This window comes from Ptychodera flava, chromosome 13 (assembly GCF_041260155.1).
Source record: "Ptychodera flava strain L36383 chromosome 13, AS_Pfla_20210202, whole genome shotgun sequence".
In the NCBI taxonomy this organism is placed as follows: domain Eukaryota; kingdom Metazoa; phylum Hemichordata; class Enteropneusta; family Ptychoderidae; genus Ptychodera; species Ptychodera flava.
This window is the reverse complement of record NC_091940.1, coordinates 14,425,324-14,442,455: the sequence shown is the minus strand read 5'-3', so window position 1 is coordinate 14,442,455 and position 17,132 is coordinate 14,425,324. Positions and strand designations below refer to the sequence as shown.

The window sequence follows — 17,132 nt, the reverse complement described above, 5'->3', positions numbered from 1 at the left end:
TATGGTCTTCTGCAGAATATTTGAAAAAATACTAATACAGTCATATTTTTCAGCGTACAAATATACAGTATGATGGTTAAACCACGGTCCCTCCAGAAGCACAAACTTTCTAGACTCAGTCTGCAACACTTCCGACATGCGACGTTTAAATTTTATAATGGCAATAATTCCTTGGATCCTTCGTACTTGAAATAGAGGTTCTGAAACCTGACTTTTCATTTTTCAGTTTATAGATGTGAATTCTATGTGAGCGTGGGAATTGATGTGACGTGAGTGAGTTGAAAGAACAAGACTTTCCTAAACACGACTGCTGTTAATGTTTATTGTACATAAAGTTGTGATATAGAAGCTTTCAATAGTTCTAATTGAACCCGACTATAAATTTTCAGTTTATAGCTTTGAAACGAATGCGGATGTCTCACACGCACGTGATGTCTGAAACCCGACTGCTTTAATAATCGAATGGTATCGGCGTGACTGCAACGAAAGGTTAAACCACGATTTTCAATTCTCATTTTGTGGTCGTGATATTCAACTGATTAAACGACCGAATCTTACTTGAACGACAGTTTCCAAAACACGACTATTAAAACTTTCATTTTATAGATATATGCTTGATATGACAAGATTGAATTGTACTTGAATAAGACTTTTCCGAACCCCGACTGTTTTCGAATGTGTTTCACCCAGTCGTCAAATTCAAGTCTGTGATTAATAAGGAAATGATTAAATCCTATACACTGACCCTAATTGAACGAGATTTTCGAAAACCCGAATGTGACTGTTTTGACGTGTTCGATGTATCGTTGAGAAGCGAAAGTGAATAAATGTCTTTCTGGAATACATAGCTGCCGATAAGTCGATAAGTGATCCCGAATTAAATCACAGATTTCTGGTGTCAATCCTCCTTATGTACACAATACGTTCGCCTGATGGTACTATTGCGTAGTTATGTATCGTGTTCCGTCAAAATCGAGGTAACAGAAAACATGAGGATGTCGAAATCGCGGAAAGAAACCGGACCGAATCGTCCCTTGAAAAATTCCTCGGTTGACGATAAGATTATTTCAAATGAATCACACACAGAAATCACGCCTACATGCATACGATGAAAACTCAAAAGTCGTGTTCAGAACAAATTTTCCTTGACGTAGAGTTCGAGCGTTTCATACCGAACACACACATGAAAGTCGCAGACTATAAAATGAAACTAAAAGGGCGGGTTTCGGAAACCTCTCGTTCAAGTACGATTCGACCGTTTAAAAAATGTTGAAACAGATGTTAAAACGTCTGGTTTTGGAGATCTCTGACACGCAAGATTTGACCATTCTTATCATAGAAATTGTCGGAATTTCATACTTGAAGTATGTCCCTCCGAGTACTGGATGGAGTCTACACTCGGTCATGCTTTCTTGCCCAGCAAATTTGACATAATACTGCAGTTCACGTACACCAATCTGTATTTGAGTAGGAAGTCGTGCAGTGTTCATTTCTTGATAGTCGTCGCCTCCAATGTCCACACGTACACAAATCTGTATTTGAGCAGCAAGTCGTGCAGCGTTCATTTCTGGACAGTCGTCGCCTTCACTTATATGCAAGTACTTTAGTTTGCCCATTTTTAAAAAGAACGTGAGAGTTATAAACGGCGAAAACGGATTCCCTGTATAATCAGACCCAAAGCTAGCACATCTGAAAAAAATCAACCAATGACGCGCAACGCACACGGAAACTTTGTCGCCCTCTAGCGACATACAGCGGATATGCTTGCTGTATGTATCATGCTATAGTAATTCTGTTGTTTTTCTTCGCGTTAAGTTCGCAGAAAATCACAGACGTGTGTCTGATCATCTATGGTCTGCTTATCATTTATGTATTAAAGTTACACGACAACATCATTCAAAACATTTTGATTTTTCCTATATGTCGCGGTACGACATGATGAATTAAAACAGAGCTGGAGCAACCAACTTTCTTTCAAAAAATGATTCTGCATACCAGTAAAATATTGTAAAAGACTAAACTCAGGCTAGAGAAAGACTCTAATGAGTAAGTACACCTGAATTCCTGCTCCACACATATTTATAAAATTCATAAAGACATTTCTCATTAATGTGTGAAGGGGTTCCAATGGGAACTAATTGTGCCCCCTTAATTGCAGACTCATTTTTATATGAAGTAGAGTTTGTCCCTAATTTAAAGCGCAGTGGTCGTCGCGCTGCGCATGTCCTGAGGGGGGTCCCCTTGTTGACAACATATCCGAGAATGCCGCATGAGGTTACGGGTCGATTATTATGTTTGCGATATTGCCGCTGATATGGCGGCTGATTTGTCACAAGCATACAACTTACCAAATCTAACAGGCAATAAAATGTCAATTAATCTAAGTTAAATATCTGCTGAATATTTAACAGTAATTACACGCTGGATTGAGATCACATTTGATCATGATTTTCTTGAATCAGTTGGAATTGGGGGAGGGGGGGTGGGCTCGCTCGAGCCATGGAGCTAAACACTTACCCGTACGCGTGTATATGCCAACAGACTATTAATGACCGGGCTCTATTCTACGACATCGCTAGCAAGGACGAGAACTTTCATTTCAAGAGGCCCAACAGGAGTACAATTGACAAAAACGCAAGCTACAGAAATCTACAGCTCGCAGAGCAATGCCCGCTGCAGCAAGAAGCATCTGTTCCGTGGTCTGCATGAACGTCGGTGTCAAGAGAACCGGGTATATGGCGCGCTATACTCGGCTGTGGAGAATCCAACTCCACTATGAAGTTTACCCCGTTTGGGGGTGCAAACGAGAATTCCGAGTACAGGTATCAAGTCAAGCGAAGGACCTTTCATAGGTCTTCTTGTTATGTGGGGGTTATCTCATTTGAAAGAGGATTCAGACCTACCCGGCAATCAGGAGGTACAACAACGAAGTTTGCGTAGCACCGGTAGGCCTACACTAGCTAGCCGTTGGATCTCTGCCATGACCGTGCACAGGATCTCTCAATACGTCCCTATGTGTAGCCGTGCAATTTTCCTGCCAAATGCCGCGAAAACCCGCTCGTTTTGTCTATTGTGTCCTGTCATTTGACTATTTCTTGCCACGTATTACCAGAAGAAGTAAGAAATGATGATCAACAGTGGGTCGTGGGCCAAGTCGTCGCGGGGCCAGTACGTTGTGCAGCTGGTTGTTGTTGGACCGAATTCTCTTATATCCGGATCCGTGTACGTCAACGCGGTGACCTTCTCCTTTACTCCCTTATACCGAAGCAACAGCATCTCCCGTGTCCTGCTCTGGCTTGCCGAGCATGGTCTTGAATGTAATGTTTGTATTAGGCATTGTGCTTGTTGCTGGTCTACATACATACATATATATATATAGTTATATATTTTAGTGATGTATTTTTACTGTACTATACATAGCATTGTGTACAACCAGCGTGACCGCGCGCGATCAAACCCATTTGTTCACTGTGAATGCGTGCAGTAAACTCAGCGACATAATGTGCAGAGTGTCTCAATGTTCGCAGCCTTACATGAGTTTATAGATAGAAGTACACCACTGAAGTTCGTTTCCGATCTTAATATTTTACTATTGCATGATGTTGAGTCTTACAAAGCGTTAACAAAGTGAGGGACCGCTCCATCTCACTCCGATTGAAGTTGAGAAGACTTATGTTTACAAACATTAATGTTTATCAACAAAAAAATCGCGCACGCGCAGCGTGACGACCACTGGCGCTTAATTTACAAACTAACTTCTCGGTGGTAAGGTTTTCAATTTGATAACCAGGTACATTGGATTGTGTTATTTCTATGTCAAGATGAATATTGCAAATTTAAAAAATCAGAAACTACCTACTGATGATTTATTCATCATGCATCGTGCAGTACAGATAAAAAAACACACTATTTCTCTCTGTTGCTTCATGTTTTGATATCCTCGTTGAAAACAAAACATATGGTCACCTATCGACTATGTTAAGAGAAAAACGGGACGACTTTACTTTTCAAGCCGATTCCCCGCGTCTTGGATAAGGCGCACCTCTGTCACAATCATACGGCGTGCACATAAGCCAAACTGATTAGCTTTGTTAGAGTATGTATACGGTTTATGCCGAATTTTTGAAGAGGCGTCGTCTTATGAATACATTTTCAAATCACAAAAATTCTCCAAACAGTAGCCTGTGTCTTCGTTTAACACGGTTGGAAGATGTAACGAGCTGTACCGGTAGACAATTATGATAATATTTCTTAGACAAGGGAGATATGCCACATGTGGGGATAGGATGTACTCATTCTTTTCGAAACACCTGACATCATTTCTTGTAGAGAAGTTCATTTTCCTTGTAATTTTCTCTTTGTCCATATATATAAATATATATATATATATATATATATATATATATATATATATATATATATATATATATTATATAGATATACATATATATATATATATATATTTATATATATTTATATATATATATATATATATATATATATATATATATATATATATATATATATATATACGTACGTACGTATGTATGTATGTATATGCATATGTAGATATGCATTTATATATAGCCATGTGAAATGTGTTCAGTGAAATATGAAACAAGACAGCCATTCAATCGAGAAACATGTTGGTACCGCCGACGTCGAAATCGACACTCTCAATATATAACAGATCAAAGTACACATACATGTATCATTGTTTGATAAATTACAGCTCTAGTAAACATTCTATATGACAACGAAAGTCCGAGTGAGTCGTTAGCCATCCTGTCTTGTCCTGTCATCTTTTAATGCTATTCTCACATTTCTGCAAACCAGTGACAACATGTATCATCGTGTTTTTGACGTCACCCAGGTTCCCATTCTACAGTGATGGAACGCTCTTGGTAACAAAGCTGGCGTTACCCACCACTCTATATACTAATAGCTTTGCCCCGAACTTCGAAAGGATTTGAGCGCATCCATGGACGGTGACGTCACTGATCGCCCGATGATAAATTTCGCCTGAAGAACGTGGAAAAGCTACTTAGAGCAAGGCCAGTGAGGGTCACGACAGAAGTGCAATTTCCCTCCCATTAGGTTTACGATAATATCGATCGATTCTCTGTTGGGTTTTATCGTCGTCTTGTAATCAGTTAACCGTAGAGAAAAAACGACGACAACGCATCAGTGTGCACCCACTTTATTTTGGCTTTCCTTGTGTAACTTTCCGAGTGCAAGTTCACTTTAAAATAACTCGATCGAAATGAGCTTGCCCTGTCACCTGTACAAGTATTTAGTGCCGATGTACTTGTATCCGTTGAAAAATCAAGAATGAAAATTGCAATCAATACAGCGACCGTAGATTAGGATGTACTTCTTCCTGGCGAACAAAACACCTCTCTATGATTGAAATCCTTTATGGAATATAAGGTGAAATCTGTTTCCGTCAAGCATCTGAAATTGCTGTGAATTTAATTTAAATCAATACATTGGTTATAGGAAAGGTTTACTGTTAGTGCATTCACTTACGCAACTAATTCATTATTTCGTTTCGTTTTTGTGTTTTCGTTGTTCGTTTCCGTTTTAGTTTTGGTTTCAGGAGTTTTTAGGGCATGGTTGCTCTTTATATTTTGGGTGTAGAGATGGCGCTAGCTTTTTTGCTTTGTTAGGCATTTTTTTTCTGTTTGATGGGGTGTGTTTTGTCAACGGACAGCAAGCGATCGTCCGACTGGCGATTCCTAAAGGCGCATATTCAACCGGTTTCCGGCGAGGTCGCAAGCGCAGCAGCCATGCAGAAAGAAAGACCATGAACTTTGTGGTTAGCTGGGAAGCATTCACCCATCACCACAACATCATCAAAATCATCATATCGGTCACGTTTACTGCTGTAGGGGGATTTGAGACACGCAATGCATTCACTATATCTTGCGGACCTCCGTAGCCCGGTAACGCACTTATGGCCGCACCGAGGACGTTGATGAATCTTGACAGCCCCGTTTCGTTAATTCCATTTGGAATACCATCGCAACAGATTGAGACATGTCACATAAATTACAGCGGCAGTCGAGCTCGTAAAGCATCGAGAGTGTCCGCACCTAGTCGATTTCCCGACAAATCTCCAGGCGCAAGGCCTTGGCGATATGCATTTTACGTCCACCATTAACGGCGATGCTCCAAATACCCGTGCCTTCTGTGGAATTTGATAAACCTTGCTAAACCGGTGCGACCTAAATAGCATCAGCCACACCGAGAAAAGTAAATGTTTACTGAAGGCTGCACGATATACCGAGTTTCAGCTCTTCGATGCTCGTTGTTTTAATTCAGTGTGCGCCCTGGTGTGTTTTCGAATGTCATAAATATCTGCAATATGACGGTATTGACATCTCTGGTGAGACCCGGTTGCTGGCGTAGAAATTCGTCGACAAGTTACCATGGTAACGTGCAGATATGATTACCAAATCATCTGGTGCTCTTATTTCGACCATTAAATTCTGGGTGATTTCAACGCTGAACTCAAACCAATACGATGGTAGCTGTTAACTGACGTTTCGCTGACAATTTACAAAATCGACATTGATCGCACCAGAAGGTGGAATGTGACACAAAGTACCATACGCCCTACGGTGAGACAACAATCTAAATGTATGTATTGGAATAAATTCGACTTAGCCAACCAAAACATATACCTATGTGAAGTGCTATTGATATGTTTGGCTTATAAAACTAATATAAGCATGTGTTGATGTAAACACTTAAAGTTTGCATGCGCGGCTTTTAGAGTATTGCATGAGATGGTTTACAAGATCACCAAGACGACCGCCGTTGCAGCAGGCTTAATGACAATGTTGAAAGTTTCAAAAGTTCACAGATGATTTATGGATGTCGAGTGCAAAATAAGATGAATGCTATTACACCATCGCCCGGAATTACTGTAGTTGTGTTGGCGGGGACTCAGATCTGAATCATAACAATCTTGCCATAACAAGCGCTCATAATATTCTACGAGGAGAGTTCTTGATTCGGCCACGCTGAGCTGTGCGCTGCCGTGCATAGAAAAAGGCTCACTTACGCCGAGGCTATTGCATCGATGGGGCTTGCACTTTATGACGAGATTAATCGAGGCACATATGACGAGATTACTCGGGGCACATCCGACAGTATGTTAAATGAATTTGAATAATGATTGACATGTGCGGATGAGCAAACGGTTATAAATGTAAATCACGCCTGGATTTATGCAATTTATTTACGCAATCGCTTTGTACATTTTGTCCCATAACTCAGATTATAGACATGGTCTACTCCATACGTTGCAAGCAGTGTCTCCTGGGATGCATTTGTACTGTGAACAAGCGCCTACGTCCCTTCATCTCGCTTCATCAACCTTAACTGTCGCTTTTGCTAATATGTTGACATACACAGTGTTACCAGTGCACACAGGACACACTGTATTACAACCCTTTTCAGAATTAGAGCGCGAAGCCACTGCAGTGAACTGCAATAAAACTGCTTACACTAATTAGTTTCAGCTGTAGCCTTGGCCACTTTGGTGTTGAACAAGGCTACTTGATAAAGACCAAAAAGTCTGCTTGTACAAAGGCAAAACTAGCTCTGTCTGAGGCTCGAGTTGTAAATGAGAGTTACGATTGGCACCCTGTGTTCAAGATTAAGGTACAATGTAACATTACCATGCCTGGTCCATGTACAAATCTTTTTTATTTCAACTTCCCCAGACAAACTGTCTGCATGGGACATACAATGTTGTCGACTTTGACAGCTGGCTACAGCTGAAACTAATTAGTGTGAGCAGTTTTATTGCAGTTCACTGCAGTGGCTTCGCGCTCTAATTCTGAAAAGGGTTGTAATATGTTATTGTTGAAAAATGATTCAGAACTATACCCCAGACTGCAATTCACCTTTCGGCGATAACATCGGGCAGAACACAAACATGCTGTACTGCCACTGTAGGCTAAGTTTAAAACTGGGTAGGTTGACAAGGCTTGGGATTGGAGTAAACACTAGTACTCCAAAGACAGAACAACAGTACTGGAATATTTAGCTATAATTTGCCTGTTAGCATTCCAGATTGGTATTAAAGATAGGTATGTATTCCCTCACAGTTCAGAAGGGTAGGGGTGTACCGCTTGATTACGTTCACACGGCAAAGCATTTGCTTTAAGGTAGTACGCGCCTCGAAAGTGAAAGACTTAAACTTTTACTCAAACTTTCCTTAAGGAATCTTTCAGCTATTCTCTTTCAAAATAAAGAATAAAAACCGGGGGTCACCGTGTAAAGTTTGGTACTAGAGAAACAAATAACCCAAGATTTACCGATATTTAAAATTCAAAATGGCCGCCATTTCTGTGTTAACTCTATGGAGAAAAATAAAATTTTCGATTTTTGAAAAACTAAGACGGTAAAAAGTTTTCTTACACCAAGAGCTTTAAAATGAACCCCCACAAGTGGTATATCAGAAAAGAATTGTAAAAGTTTGAGAGTCAGAATATCTGTCCCCAAGGCGAGTTCTATCTTCATGGACTTCTTCAAAGCTACGACTGTCTTTCTGAGGGGCCTCGGAATATGTGAAGTCGTCGGGAAAGACATTGCTGAACACATTTTAAGGTAGTATGCGCCTTGACAGTGAAAGACTTAACTTTTTCGAACTTTTCTCAAGAAAACTTTCAGCCATTCTCTTTCAAAATCAAGAATAAAAGTTAGTTTGGTACCTGAGAAACAAATTACATGTACCTTAGCTTTATCAACATTTGAAATTCAAAATGGCCGCCATCCCTGTGTTAACTCCAAAGGGAAAATAACATTTTCCATTTTCAAATAAAATAGGATTGGGAAAGTAAACTTAATTAAAGAGCCTTGATCAGAAAAGTATTGGAAAAATTTGACGGACCGGACATCTTTCCTTAAGGTGCCCTTTAAAAGGACAGTTTTACGATCTCAACATACGTGCTTAAGCCCAACTCTCTCCTGCGCATAGCCTTGCTTTCTGCGGCTCTACAATTTGAAAGTGTGAGCACCGATATTGAGTCGCGTAAGTTCATAGTTTAAATTGTAACGGGAAAAATCCAAATCTTTGACATTAACGCTACTGCTGACATATCATGAAGAGTCATGAATGATAGTAATATACTGACTAAAATGTAAGGGATTTCTATGTATCAACTCCAGCTGCCATGTTCCATTTTCTTCAAAGCGTTTTTTCAATATGCTTCCCTAATTCACAATGTTTCAATTTGTCTCTCGTTGATGATATTTTAACAAGGCATTGTTTCCCCAGTGGTGTCGTTATCAACAATTTAATGAATACAAGTCATACATCAAGCCATTTGACATGCAGTGAGGAAAGATCTATAATTGATTTCCTAATTGTTTGCTTTGGTAAATTGTACGCCACTGTAATTGCCATATATTATCGTCAATCACTTAATGCGTGTGAAGCGATAGATTTGGCTGTCCGTGATGGAACTGTCATGAATCTAATATGTAGTGGGGTTTTGATAACACTGTGAAAAACCGCCTTTGCGTGATATAACTATATGGCTACTCTCTGTTTTATCACAAAACAACTTATTATAGCGACCGTGTGATACGTATTTGCGAGTTTTGTGTCTCTCTATGTATATATGTATGTATGTATCGTGTATGTATGTATGTATGTATGTATGTATGTATGTATGTATGTATGTATGTATGCTAATTTGGTGAATTACCAGCCTTGTGATAATGTTCCCGATGTGTATGCAAATCTTGCCTCTTCTCTACGTTTATTTATTTTTATCTATAAAACGCAATAGTGAAAAGTTGCAAAACCATAAGAAAATTATGATGTGGTGAGAGGTCCAATCTATCATCATATCAAAATGATTTTGCCGACATTATTCGCATTCTCTCCACTTTCAACTATAACGGAAGCTGTTTCTGTTGAGAACGGCCAAAGATCGCTGGTTTGTGTGACCGTTTTATGATGTCGTGATATCGTGACCATAATTTTAACTTCAAAGTACAGCTACTCGGAGGAAAGTCATACGGGCATAATTCATCACAGACACGTACAACTGTACACACACACACACGTCTCCCGGGTGACAAATCGAGCGGCAAATTTGTGCAAATTGTCGAGGAGAGGCTGCCGGCGGTCTCCCGAAAACCGAGGAAGCATCAGTGAGCTGCTCATTGAAACGAGATAACAATTGTTGACGGTGGCTCTTAGGATGCGAGTAATGATCAATCTTCCGTTGAGTCATCCTCACCGCGACGGTAGAGTGGCATTTCTGAGCGTTGCTGCACCAATAATCATCGCCGAAACGATGACGATTCTTGAATGTTTACTCTTATGGTTGGCGGTGATGCAAAAGACACGACGAAGGTGTGATTCAAAATTCGATTTTTTGCGGAAGGCAATACCATGTCTTTTATGTGCAACCGTTACTTGTTTCTATTTCTGCAATAAGATCAAATTGGTTTATTTGCCGAACGACGCGACGTCACGGTGCAGTGCATTATCAGCGCAATTGACGTGCGCAGAAGGTCACAAAAGGCTTCGCGTCGTGCTCAATAAACTAGGGACACCGACCTTGAATCACGCTACAGCGGATCGCTTTTGGCGTCTTTTCAACGCTGGGCCCTGTACGTATGACTGAACAGCGATATTGAGTTGAGTAAATGATACATCCTATGACCCGCATTTCGTATTCGGCCTTCGACTCAGTGAATTCCAGACTGTAGCAATTTCTGCTTCAACCTTGCGCTTCTAAGCAAGAACAGGGGTGTTTATAAAAGACAACTAGGACAAAGCTACGACGACGGTTTACGTTTGTAATTTCCGGGGCATTTAACTTGCAAGTGCGCATGGAGCTGCCTCTCTCTTTAGGCAGAGATTTAAATTGCGATGATGATGATATGATGATGATGATGATGATGATGATGATGATGATGAGGATGATGATGATGATGATGATGATGATGATGATGATGATGATGATGATGATGGAAGTGGTGGTGGTGGTGGTGGTGGCAGTGGTGATTAGTAGAAGTATCTGTTATGAATACATCACTGTTGTTTACTTGTTTATTGCTGCTCATCTTTTCGTTCATTGAAAGCTAACAACATACAAACAAACCGTACAAACATTTAAGAAACATGTGCCCATATACTTGAAATTTCAAATTGCTGCAAGACAGTTTATTTTTTTCGCTTGAAGAGTTCGCACTAATTTTGCACATTATGCAACTTACAACTCACAGTTGCATCATTTACAGATATATTTTGTGAATAAAAAAACTTCTCTTCAACCAACCCTGTGCAAACAGAAGCCTGTGCGGGGATTTTAATCTTCATCGGATGTCAAAGTGTGAACTCTGTGCGATTACAGGATCATCTTTGTATGGTGATCGCAATACGAGTATCCCGAAATAACTGTCCCTTCCCCAATGACAGTCGGCGCTTTTTATGAATTGCATCCAGAGGTGTAAGATCTGATTTCGCAGTTTACCATACAATGGACAGATCGACAGATACAAAGCTGATATTTCAAGTGTATCGTTTTGTTTTTAAAGGGAAAGGGTGGGGGAACACTGCTCAAAGGTTGCAAGGGACCCCTACGACCGATGTAAACACTGTATCTAGGGTACGCTGGCGATTGATGAAAGTTAAAACATGTTTGTTAACAATGAATATCGTAAATGATGCATCTAGATATCACGCATAAAATACATTGTTTGTAAACAACTAAGTCGCCGCACATGCGCAGTTCCGAAGATACCCTCCCTTTAAAGCGTTTCGTCTTTGCATGAAAATTGTTTGTGTAATACAACAACCTTACGATGCGTTCTTGTTCATGTTTGTATATTGTGTCTGTATAATGTAGTAATGCAATCCGTTTGCATATGGGCCGGAGCCCTTGGATTACAAATAAATGCGCATATTATGCTTTCTTTACGAAAAAATAGTTATACTTTGACAATTTCTCTCGTGACAATGAAAACAATACGGCCTATTTTATGTTATTTTGATCTATCTCCATGGGTATTCTGTGTAGAAAATGAAAATTGAAAAAAAAACCTGTTAGAGCCCTCTGATAATTAGATGTTCATGTCTGAACAAGGAAGTCGCTTGACCTCATCCCCAAACACTTCGGTTAGGCCTAACAAAAAATTAAAATAATGTATTTCCGGTTATGCGAGGCCGATGTACCCTATAAAAACCCCTTTTAAAAACCCCTCGACCCTAAAAATTTTTTCGCATTTTCAAACAATTTTGAGTTAAGTGTTTAAATTTTACCTTTAGTTATTTATGGGTCTCAGCCGACAAAAATAAAAAATAAAAAGTTTCCCTGTGACCTACATCCTACCCGAAATACACTATTTATTTTGACCGTCCCGCGTGTCCATTTCTATGTCATTAACATCACCGTACTCTTCAATTAAAAAAGTTGAAATCTCATCAATTTTAAGATTAGAACATTCGTTATTCTCTCTCTCTCTCTCTCTCTCTCTCTCTCTCTCTCTCTCTCTCTCTCTCTCTCTCTCTCTCTCTCAGACAAACAAACATATACGGCAATGAAGGTGTCATGATGAAATAAATGAGAATCTCTACCACCAAGAAAACACATGTGTACAAACCTTCGTACATTTCATATGAGAGAGTCTTTAGTGGCCATTCTCTCTTTGACAAGCCAGTGTCTGATTCAGAATTATATTTGCCATTTGTTATAAAAATATGGCATTGAAGTCTATGTCACGCGGGCGAGAGCAATATATTTGTGATGCCGAATCTAGCAAAAATAGCTGCAGCTGACTAGGTCATGTCCATACGGTTCTCCACTACTATTTCTGATATTTTCTGATATATTCTGATATTTTCGATTTACGAACAAACGGAGAATAAACTAAGGTGAATTCAAATTGAACAACCGATACAATAGTTGCGAAGTTTTTCCACGAGTCTTGATTGTGATCGTGTCTCTAATGTTTAGATAATCATGATAATCTTCCACCGCATGGCCCTCGTTAATCTAAATAGGCGATGTTATAATTAACATTTTAATGTGTAACCCTGCACCTAGCCATAGAAGCTGAGATACCAATATATCGATCTGTTATCTTTGAGTTTCACGGACGTCTGGCTCGTTGGTGCGCACAACTACATGTATACCCGGTCATTTTGAACACTCTGCGCTTGGGCACTTACGTACGACACACTCGTTGCGTACACGCTTTCAAGTCGCAGTGAGGCCGTCCCGCAGTTAACATTGACGAGAAAAACCACTCTATTAGTATCTAACAATACTCGGTGACTATAATTTCAAAACGTTCAATTGACACACATACACAGACAGTACAATTGTAATGTGAGCATACCACGGAAATTTGAATGCATCTGCGGTTTGCCTTTTCCATGGTAACGGTGAACGTAAACGGAGACGCTTCTTTCGAATTGTGAATTTGTCGCCATCGTGTGACCGCGCATTTTTATAGATGACAGAGTACCGTGCCACAGACATTACTTGATATAAACATGATATTGTGACGGGAAATAGACGTGGACATTAATATGTGCAAAAGTAATCTAATATTTATACAAATATAAATATAAATACGCACGTTCTGACGTGTTGTATAATTTTAATGTTTCAATAAACTGAGCGTTGAGGGGTTTTACACATTGTAGATATCAGATGCATTATCTATGAACGTGGATTCTGAGGGCTCAGGCTGCTGCAAGATATCTATCGTTGACGATCCGTATCTGGGCCATCTACGTCATTAATTGAAACGAGCTTTTTTCCATTAATGGGAATATGAAATCCCTGAAACTAACAATATCATGCTAGCGGGCATCTGAACGAGTATAGGCACAAACCAGAATACAGAATCTGTGTGAACAATGAGTTATAATTTGGAAGGGCAGCAGGGGAGGTTGGGACAGCAGCGTCTATGCAGTCCACGGAGGCGCTGTGAGAATGCATGGAATATAATAACCCCGTTGGGGGGAGGGGGGTTGTGGACAACTGGTGGAGATTAATTGTCATTCTGTGGCTGATTAGATGAATCACAAAATATGTTAATACACGTGTTCTGTCGTGCCCAAATGGCGTAGAGTGTACCTGTGCATGAACTACTATACCGGTCAACTGTATACTCACCTCCCGCTGATGCAATTTGCAGTGCCATGGTAACTGCAAGAAAGTAAAATAAAAAAGAACGCTCATCTTTTGGGAATAGTATCGTTTCCCGATAAAAGAATCGCAGAATATTGCAAGTAGATATTTCTCCCTGAATGCTGTGTGGTGCATCAGCAAGCAAATAGCCACGCCGCCGCTGACGCGATGTGTCGTAAATACGAAACAATCGACGTCACCGAACGGAAACGATAACGAATAAAACGACGACAGTGAATGTCGGAACGTTCACATCTGGAAATCGCCTGACTTTTGCTTTTTCTTCTTTTTGTGTAAAGGATGTGTGACGAGATGGGTTTCTGTGACTGTGCTTGTTAAAATGAGTACATATTTACTTGGCATGATGTACTGCAGAGAGTGATTTGTAAGCCCGCTGCCCTCGTTTCCTACAGGACTCATTTGTTCTGTCGCCATGCATTTATAAGGCCCATTTTTATGTCTATCCACGCATTAACTCACCTAGATACAAAGAGACTCCACCGGCTCCATAGCTTCCCCGTCCATTCCTCTCCTCCATTTCCGTGTAACAGTCTGCTAAATAGCGATGTCACTGGATGCGGTGTTTACGCCCGTTCAGTCATCTTCGACGTGGATAGGAGCGCAGAAACAAATCCATGCGTGCGCTGTTAGGGGAAATAAATCACGTATATTGCTGTTTGTTTGAATGTTTAGGAATGTGCGTATGTCACACAATTACCAACTGCTCTTCTCGAGACAAGAGCTCAGCATATACAAAGGGACGGCACATGCCTGTCTTCGTTCACCTCAAAACGGATGAGCAAACACGCGGCCATTGTGAAACGCATTGACGGCAACACTAGTACTGTCGCACGCAGGTAATAGCTGCTGAAAGAGAAGAACCGGGCGGAGAACTACGACAACATTTACCGAACAAGCGACCCGTATTCTCAAGTTTGCCTGGCTCGACGACAAACCGGGCGAATGGGGTTCACCTCGACCTCGACGAGTATATATAAAGGTTACCTTCGGATATATTAAAGCTATGACTCATTAAAATTGGCGCGCTGTGACAAACTGTTCGTTTGTACTCAACTGACCGTGCAATTTTTTCAATTGGGCTTGATTATTATCGACATTTAAATGTTATGGGTAGCGATAATTCTCATCGTTTAAGACGAAAGCAACACTAATGAGACAAGATCTGCCCTGCTCGTGCCGTCAGGAATAGCGCACCTCAAGCGTTAAAAGGCCAGAGAGTGGTAATTCTACAAAAAGACCTTACCCGCGAACATCTTGGCGAGCTTCTTCGTCCAGTCTAGTCCTACTAATCCATGTAAACGTGGCCTTGAAGACTTGTCTCGCCCTGAGCTGGGTGTGAGCTTCCCTCATGCAGCGTCAATGTCAATGCACGGAGTTGTTTCAGCGAAGCCTTGCCTTGTCGGAATGTTCGCTGGTTATATGCCCAAACGTTAAACGTGATCCGGCAGCAGTGTGTTGGGCCGTCACAGTCCGAAACGAACGGGTCCCTGCCTATATTATGCGCTTGTTTGGCAGTTGCGACTACGCAACAGGAAGCAAACGGTGAATCCGAGTGTAGTTATTGTTGTACACACGGTATGGCAACTACTTTCAATAACATGAATAAGGCACGTCACGCTCTTCGTTCATTATGTTAAAAAAGTAGCGCCCCCAACGACCCAATTGGATGTCGATGTCAAACCACGCACGCAGTATTCGATTAATATTCGATTACTCATTTTTCGATAGCAGTTTAAAAAAAGACAAAATATTCTAAAATGTTCTTCGCTGCTTCAACATCTTTGCCTTTTTCGAGATTTCAAATTTGTGGTCCAGAAAATTTGGATTCTGTATGCAGTCCTATTCAGTATACAGTACTATTAGCGAGGAAATGAGCTGGGCAGACGTGAATTATCAGAGCACACGCACGACAAAACGACACTCACCGCGTTTGCCCTCAGCCAAGCCCCTCTTCGTCTCTAGAACGGAATTCAAAGTTTAAATGCGCGAAAATCCGAAGACGAAATTATGATTGGAACTTCCCTCCTCAGAACACAATAAAACCAAAAAGTAAAATCATATGCTTGATTCTCATTCCCGTGTCACCACAGGCGACCCAATAGGTTCTGAGTTTTTCACACTGTTTTCTCTATCATTTCTCTTCTTTCTTCATGCTCTGAATGATCGGAATAAATAAAATAAATGGTTTATATAACCTAACCTAGCCTCTGTGACTCTTTATTTATTTTACACTCCATTACAAGGACGTATATCTCTCATACACACATGCTGTAATTAATTAGTCAACACAACTAATTATGCTAATCTGTGGACTTATCAGAGGTTGGTCAACATCGGAAAGATAGTGATGTTAATGAAAAAGGGGAAGGTATGAAGATCTTGGGAAACGTGTCCCGAGGACGTCCGTAAACCTAGTGGACGCTTATATATTCATGATATGCGCAAACAAACACTGCTCATTATTCAAAAATAAACGGGAAGTTAGATCGAAAGGAACGCTGGAAACGCGCATGCTTTTCGTTGCCAAGCGCCAAATTCTAACATAACTAAGCAGACATGGTCCTGCTCCATGTAACAAATGCCACCCAGAAAGTATCGACCGACCAAGCAGAAAAAGATCGCCGGAGTTGCCGTTTCATGAGTTTTTCAACAAAATTATATAGATGTATGCTTCACGCCGTCGTTTTCTGCGAGTGTATATACCGAGTATAATTTACAAACCGCGTCGTGATTCAAGGCACAATGGTGACACATTAGCAGGAGCACACACTGGAGAATTTTGGCCAGCACTGTGAATTTTTTAAACCGTCACCTTCATTTCTCTGCACTCGCTATTAACTCCATGTCTACCGCTAACATATCGTTATTTTCTGTCTCAAAGTACGTACCAGCAATAGGCCTTTGACGTTAAAGTCGGTTGTTTTCTGGTATACGGTA

General features: G+C 40.6%; 1 protein-coding gene across 2 annotated transcripts in view; it reads right to left on the bottom strand.

The window, feature by feature from the left end:
- The window catches only part of LOC139147528 (uncharacterized), a 29,460-nt gene extending 13,661 nt beyond the window's left edge, over nt 1-15,799 (bottom strand). The window contains exons 1-3 of one of the 2 annotated variants that reach the window (XM_070718642.1): nt 15,439-15,799; nt 14,655-14,818; nt 14,160-14,192 (exon numbers count right to left, since the gene is read on the bottom strand). In XM_070718642.1, the coding sequence (XP_070574743.1) occupies nt 14,160-14,192; nt 14,655-14,712 (91 nt within the window). In that variant the 5' untranslated portion in view covers nt 14,713-14,818; nt 15,439-15,799. The remainder of the gene's footprint in view (nt 1-14,159; nt 14,193-14,654; nt 14,819-15,438) is intronic. The other variant, XM_070718643.1, reaches the window with a different exon arrangement.
- Nucleotides 15,800-17,132: the final 1,333 nt, after the last annotated feature.